The 7,658-nt window shown below is 45.5% G+C and overlaps 1 protein-coding gene and 2 non-coding genes across 3 annotated transcripts; 2 read left to right on the plus strand and 1 right to left on the minus strand.

The window, feature by feature from the left end:
• The first annotated feature begins 646 nt into the window (after positions 1–646).
• On the plus strand, positions 647–719 carry TRNAE-CUC (transfer RNA glutamic acid (anticodon CUC)). Its single transcript has one exon. It is a non-coding gene; the product is annotated as a tRNA-Glu (tRNA).
• A 2,949-nt stretch (positions 720–3,668) lies between these two features.
• Positions 3,669–3,741, plus strand: TRNAE-CUC (transfer RNA glutamic acid (anticodon CUC)). Its single transcript has one exon. It is a non-coding gene; the product is annotated as a tRNA-Glu (tRNA).
• Positions 3,742–3,897: 156 nt separating this feature from the next.
• LOC123167042 (uncharacterized) lies at positions 3,898–6,869 on the minus strand. The gene is made up of 3 exons (XM_044584879.1): positions 5,579–6,869; positions 5,347–5,493; positions 3,898–4,423 (listed from the first exon to the last, which is right to left on the minus strand). Exons 1-3 carry the CDS (start codon positions 6,491–6,493, stop codon positions 4,079–4,081), a joined length of 1,407 nt encoding a protein of 468 aa, XP_044440814.1. The 5' UTR covers positions 6,494–6,869; the 3' UTR covers positions 3,898–4,078.
• Positions 6,870–7,658: the final 789 nt, after the last annotated feature.

Genomic DNA, 7,658 nt, shown 5'->3' on the forward strand with positions numbered 1-7,658 from the left:
GAACATTAATGTTATAATCATCGTTCAATTTTGTACGAGTCCAGATTTGATCAGAAAAGTTTGACCTTATTCAAAACGTACATTATGGCCACATGCTTCTCATGACCTCCAGCCTCGGTGGAGAGCTGTTATGCCTTTATATAAGCCACCGGAGGCAGTAGTTATCTATTATCTTTGAGGGATACCGTGCGATCAGGTAATCCTACAATGACAGGAAACAAATATCCTACAGCCGCAATATCCGCGAAATAGCTATACTGTTCTTATCCCTTTCGAGTGTCTACCCAAGCGCAGGACTCAGGAATCCCTAGACGCCATGATGATTGTGGTCCAACGTTTTCGTCTGATCCGGTTTGAACTTGCAGCAATACAGAGTTGCCATGCCCTGCGATGAAACTTCTAATCTGAGAGGAAAAAGGCATCAGTACGCATACATGCAAGCTTGAAGCACTTGTCGGTCTATGTTTAAGAAGGGAAAATCATATTAGTATGCATGCATGCGACCGTGGTACTGAAATTGATCTGTGACGTGCCTCCATGCCCAGGAGCTGGATGGACTATTTGTCTGCCGCAGAGACTTGTGATGCGCCTCTGACACTGGAAATTAAAATGATAATTAGAGTAACTGTTAATTAATAACCAGCAATCCGTCGTAGTCTAGGTGGTTAGGATACTCGGCTCTCACCCGAGAGACCCGGGTTCAAGTCCCGGCGACGGAAATTTTCTTTTTTTTTTGTGCATGCATAGTCTAGGTGGTTACAGTCACTTTAGCTGAAAGTTCAGACCGGATTTGCCCTTCAAACTCCTTTCATGAGGCCCTTGAGCTTGTCTGCCCAACTTTTGACTGATGAGCCGATGACTCCGTTTGGGAAAGAAGAAATATGGGTGCAAATATTGAGTCTCTAAGTCTTTTCAAAATTAAAGCTGTTTCATGGTTCAACTTTTCCTCTGCCATGTGCAATTTTCAACGGTTTGAACATTCTAATCACTCAAAATTATCACCTTATGAAAACCATCTATGATACTTTGCAACCATCTATGATACTACTTCTACGATACTTTGCACTATGACGCTAACCTTTTTTTAAAGCCAAGGAAAAAGACTTGCCTCATTCATTAATAAAAAGGGGTGTTTAGAGTACATGGCAACGGCTCCACAACATAGCCGTCAAAGGAAAATTGCATACGGAATTACTCACGTTGTATGATCTTGCTCAAGTGCTTAGCCCCCGTGGTAACCTAAAGTTTGGCCTCGTCTTGAATAAGCTTTAGGATGTAGAAAGGCAGCGTCGTTTTTTTTCTAAAAACTCTAGCATTCCTCTCGTTTCGGGTGGTCCAACTAACAAGCATTGTGAGAGTAGCGATCAGCTTCTGATTTGCGGTATCAGGCCGTGACATGCCGGTCCACCACTTCTTGACGTTGTGCTCGGTCCCCCATCTGTTTGTGTCAAGCCCTCCGAGCCCGATCAATCCTTTGCCGTCCTCCACACACTAGTCTAAGTTACTCCACATTATAACTAGCCTTAATGCCCATCATAACCTCAATTATGAAAGGGTATGGACCGATCTCAACCGTTGATGTGTTTACATAGGGTGTACCGAAGCAGAAGTGGTAAGGAAAATGATGGTGGCTCTGTTGGCTCCCTTCTTCATCTCTTTCAAATGCGGCTTAGACGTTTTCTATTCTGTCCAGAGGAGGGCGAGGTGGCAGCAGCAGCTCCTGAATTGGTCGAGCCACTATGGATTTACATATTTTATCATCACTTCACCATTGTCTTTGCGATATGTCACTCTACAGACATGTCAAGAACTTGGGACCCTTTCTTTTCAATCAAGTGTGCCATCTCATCGGGATTGTACTTCAAAATGGCATGCAAATCTGTACCTACTAATAAAGTATGGAGTGTTTCTGCATGTCCATCGTCATATGTTTTATTAAAAGCCCCTTTGGTGTTTTTTTAAATAACCCGCGGTCCAGTATTAAGTCCCTCTCCTTTCTCTCTATCTGTTGGGTTTCGGCCCAACTTCAGTAGCCAATGTAGCGCACACCAGACTACTTGTCACTTCTTATAGGATTGGTGAAAGAAGGTGAGTAATTGCAGAAATTTGATGTTCTGTATACAAAATCAAGACATGCCACTGTAGATGTTTTCTTGAAGGCAGCTAGCTACTTGGATTGTGCAAATCAACAAGTACCCCCGCAGATACCATCAAAACTAAGGTTATTCTTAATTAAGTAGCTCACCAGATCACTTTAAGAATTTTTTTCCACATGAAAAATATAACCTTGAAGTTCAAATCTTCTATTGAAACTCCTTTTCTATGTATGAACCTCAAGAGACAACTTCCAGTAGACCTCAGAATAGGCTTTCGCCCCGCTTTACATATAAAGCAACGAACCGAAGCAAACTATTCTTTCGCCTTTTACTTCCAGTAGACCTAGCCAATGGAAATCTCAAATCTCTTAGCTTGTATAAGCTCTCGGTCAGGTATTCTATTCGTAACTCAGCGTATTTTTTTCTGAAGTTTTATGCCCAACTCTCAAACATTTTTTGTCAAGAGTAAGAATGTAGTTGTTGAGAACTTCACATAAATGGTTCCTTGCTGCAGCAGAGTGGTATCAATATTACCATAGAAGTAGACGTTGTTTGAATTATTCTTGATTATTTGTATATGTTTATAGCTCTCTGCTTTGTTCTTAATTGGGACTCCTTGCTCCTTGGCTCCATGTAAATTGTACAAAAGGTAATTTATCAGAATCTTACGGTCTTTTAGTTTGTTCTGAGCCTCTGAGGTTCATCAATTTCACTTCTGAACGTGATATTTCTACGCTAACTGTCACTTGAAAGGCATGTTTTTCTTTACCTTTTCTTAGTTGGTTTACATTTATCGGATGTTCCAATGTTGTTCTATCTGCATATGTGCAATCGGACTTACAAAACCACAAGCAAAGCAATTTATGATGTTACAAATAAAGCAAGCATCTTCTATTTATCAAGGTTGCATTTTCTTAGTTGTTGTTAGTTACCAGATGTGTTAGAACAACACACACGCGTGTGTGATTTTCTCCTGCCTTTCTGATTTCTGAATTGAAATGAGCAGGTGCATGGGTTTCTCGAGAGGCTCAAGTAGTGGCGCTTCAAGCTTGATGTCCCGCGACCCAGTTCCTTGAACCGGCTAACCCTTATTGATGTCGTATGTCCTGAACTGACCCTCATGACCAAATTCCTCAACCCGTCCAACCCTCACAGGCATGTTGTGCAGTGGCTCAACTCATTGCATTGTGATTGGAACACATTTGGACACATAGGGATTAGGTGAACACCGCCAATATCGGCAAGGATGGCGAGGAAGAAAAGCGACGACATGGGTCGAGCGCCGTGCTAAAATAGAGGACATGGACTTGTGAGGGAGTCTTGATCCATGCTTATTGTCTTAGGGGCATGCGATATTTTTTTTTCCTCCCGTTGCAACGCATGGGTAATGTTCAGTACGCGTACATGCATACTTTAAGTGCTACTAGTCAGTCCATGTTTCAGAATGGGAAATCGTGTTAGTATGCTACTGAAATCGATCTGTGACCTGGCTCCATTCACGGGAGCTGGATGGACTATTTATCTGTTGCAAGGCATGTAGGAGTAATTGGATGCCTATCAGACAATCAATCATCCGTCGTAGTCTAGGTGGTTAGGATACTCGGCTCTCACCCGAGAGACCCGGGTTCAAGTCCCGGCGACGGAAATTTTTATTTTTGTATTGCCCCCCGTTCATGAGCTCCTTGAGAATTGCTACTGTACTACCCAGATTCTTCGGATTGTCAAGACAAATTCAGAAGCCAAGTCACATTCCGAGCCTAGGAAATGTTGCCAAAGACACATTCACAAAAGAGAGCGCCTCAAGAAGTCAAGAATTTGAATCATGCCAGAGAACAAACATGGGTAATTACTCCGTAAATTGGACAAAAACAAAACATTCATCCAGACTATCAATAACTGAACTTAAAATTACGACTGCCTGCACCTCGTACAGTCATCGCTCGAGCAGCTTTATGAAATTTATCATTCCTTCACCATATCCATCAGCAGATTACTATCTCCACGGACGAGGAAGATCCATGTCTGAGTTGCTCCTTAATCCGATGCCTGCTAGCTTCATCCGCCTGGGATCTTCTCAGGGACTCAAGGTCGATGGCATCGCACCCATTGCATGGGCTTCTACCATGCAACTCGATTCTTTTCAAGCCCACGGCACGTTCCATGACAAGCCTTATATAGTTTGTCACCTTGTCTTCATCCTCGAACCCAAACATTATAAATAACTTCAGGTTTAGGTGCTTCAAATCCTTGGATGGTTCCCGCACGATCTTAGTCTTCTCGGGATTGTCCTTGGACACTTTGGCACATGGGTGTTGAGTTCGAGATAACTTCATGTATGGACATGGAAAGTAAACACCACATGTTAGAATTAAACTTCCCACCAAATCATGCAGGACAATGTAACAACAATTGCAATTTAATATCTTAGTCACTTAAAATATTGAAATACGCTCAATAATACTCCCTCCGTCCCACAATGTAGCTTGCAAAAACGTCTTACATTGTGGGACGGAAGGAGTAGTATTTAAGTTTAGGCCCATGTAGAGTTTTTGGATGAATCAGCATGAGTTGAGTCCCAGATAAAGTAAGACATGTGAATGTGCTTCAGGGATTTATATGAAATTACAGCTGCTCACATGTTTTCTTTCCAACAAGATACTTTGCAATGAGGAATTTTAATAGAGGGATGTGTGCACCAAACGATGCAGAGGCCAGTCCTTTCCTCCTTCCAAAAAAAAAAAAACTCGACCCAAGGGGAGAGAAATCCCGAAGGCATTATATTGTAAGGTCAAGAAAAGGTCCCGAACACCGGCTTGCGCAGCGCAAGTATACGCAGCAAACACGCTGGCTTGCACAACACAAGTATACGCAGCGAGGGGCCTTTTTTTTGTGAGAACCAGGATTTGAACCCTGGTTGGTAGCCCCACTCCAGGAGGTCTCTACCACCGCGCTAGACGCACGTTTTCTCCTTCCAAAAAAATAAGGAGGGGTTTTTGGAGAAATCTAATACGCAATACAATTCAGCAGAATTTTTTTGTCTACATGGCATTGTCTCGCTACAAAATACTTATAATGAGGCATATACGCAATACTATTAATATTTGTGATAGATCAGAGTTGGTGAGCCGTGAGTGATTGAAAATTAGTTTAACTTCCTGCTATGTTATTAATGCTGAATATTCCGGAAATATGTGAGTCGCATCAAGACTAAGATGTGGATTAAATTTAAAGAGGTAAAGTAATGGCATACTCTGAATTTCTGCAGGGCAGGTGCAACTTCAAGGATAAACAAGGTCCAGCTCAGGTTACACTCAGAAAAGATATTAAAAAGCGCCAAACTAGTCAGGTTGTTGAATATAGAAGTGAGCTCCTTCGGGTGTTCTGGCTTAATCCAAATCTGCAGCAAGAACAAGAACACAATAGACAGCTGACATTAGTAGAAAGGATAAAATGTGATTTTAGATGCAGAGAAATTAACTTACCATTTGAGAGCCAAAATTGAGATACAGTTTAGACAGGTTTGTGGCACTCCTTGAAAAGCACTCGCTCAGTGCAAATGGCACTTGCGATGCCTTGGCCCGAGAACCGAGTTCTACTTTGTAAAGCTCAGGAACATAGCCGCAGCGCACAGGAGGGTTCTTGCGGCTCCAACACCAGAATATCCTGAGCTTAGGGACGGAGATAAGCTCGATCAGTGCGCAACGAAAGCTGATGAACCAAAGATTCTCAAGCCCGGCATGCGGCGTGTCGATCTTGAGCGCAGAGTGTCGGTCAACCAGTCTGCAGGATCTCAACTTGAGGTCCTTGAGCTTATCACAACCACGAATGAGGTCTGCGACATCGGAATCCCCAAATGCGAGGTCCTCGAGTGTAAGAAACGTGAGCCACCCGAAGGCGACAGGGTAGGCGCTGGAGAATGACATGAACTGCTTCCCTAACTCTGTGAGCAGCTGGGTAGTGCGTCTAGTGCCGTCCTTGCATCGGGAGCATATGTCAAACTGGAAGCATTTGGTGTGGCCGCGGCTGACGACGTCCTCAACAGCGCGGCCGATGAAGCTCAGGTGAGGGGCCGACACGCAGAAGGTGAGGGCGAGGGTCTCGATGACACGAGGGCTCTTGCCGGCGGCCGGAGGAGGACACACGGACAGCAGCCTGCACGCCGCGTCCTTGAACGCGCCCATGCCCTCGAGCAGCGTGGCGCGGTGGAAGTGGCCGGCGTTGAGGTGCAGGCGCGAGAGCCGGTAGGGGAGGTGCCGCCACCGCGCCGAGAGCGCGCCGGCGCGGACCGCGTCGCGCAGGTCGAGACGCTCGAGGATCCCGAGGAGGAGGTCGTCGTGGAGCGCGCTGATTCTGTCCCCATCTCGGCTGATGTTGAGCTTGAGCGGCGGCGGCCCCATGGTCGGGATCCGGAGGTCGATTGGTCGACTGAAACCCTAGAATCGATCGCTGAGATGCGCCCCCAGCCGCGGCTCCTGGATCTGGAGGGGACGGGGAGCGCCAAGCACGATCGGCCCGACTCCCACCACCTCCTCCTCCTCCTCGATCCCCCTCCGGCGCGCCGCCGCTAGTCGCGCATGTCTCGCTTCGACTTGGTGCTCGCCGACTTGGATCTGACTGTATTTGACTGATTCGTGCTGTACAAGGGGATTGTACAGGATGGGGAACACGCGAGCACGGAGGAGCAGAAGAAAGCTCACCCAAGGGTACTTTTTTCTTGTATTTGGAGTAAATTTTGTTCATATGATCAGGCACCACACGCCCGTGATTTTGTACATATATTTTCAGCAGTAACCTGGATTTGTTTTGGAGCTTATCCTATATACTTAAAAAGTTCACCCCCAGCAATCTATTTATCTAAACATGCAGCCTATCCACCTCAGCCATGCGTCACATCAGCAATTCTCCACCCATCTCATCATTCCTTTCTAGCCCTCTCTCATATGTGAACTCGAGTTTTTTCTCCCTCGTCAGAGTAGGAACGATCTTTCCACACACATCAGAATATGACACAGTGCACCGTCAGGAATGTCTTTCTTTTCTTCAGAAATGGCCTTTGGTTTTTTGACTTTTTCTCGCCCCTAACTTCCAGCCCGCCCTTCATTTCCTTCTTGGATTTGCCACTGCCTTTAAATATACAAAGTTCTTATTTGTTTAATAAGGTCATTGTGTTTTGTATCTTTTCTGGTTGTATTGTAATCATTTTGCCGTTGAGGGCGGTGGCTCTTATAACTCTAAAAACTAGATGATACCCCGCGCGTTGCTGTGGGTTGAATCAAGACGGTGCACATGAGAGCTTGAAGTCGACGGGGCGCGAGGGTGGACTAATCATCTACCATGCAGTCATGTTGAAGGTGGGGCTGGAGTCCGCAGGACTTCACTCGGTGTTGATTGAGGGGCTACGGCTTAAGAGCTCAGAGAGTCGAAGCCTATTTCAGCGGAAAAAGCGAGTGACGCGCAGTCCGGACTAGAGCCCAGTGGTCTGATGAAAGCGTGAAACTCGTCATCGGTCGGTGATGATTGGTGGTACTCTGCAGTGGGGGTTGAGTGGTGTGGGTTTGCGAC

This window comes from Triticum aestivum, chromosome 7D (assembly GCF_018294505.1).
Source record: "Triticum aestivum cultivar Chinese Spring chromosome 7D, IWGSC CS RefSeq v2.1, whole genome shotgun sequence".
In the NCBI taxonomy this organism is placed as follows: domain Eukaryota; kingdom Viridiplantae; phylum Streptophyta; class Magnoliopsida; order Poales; family Poaceae; genus Triticum; species Triticum aestivum.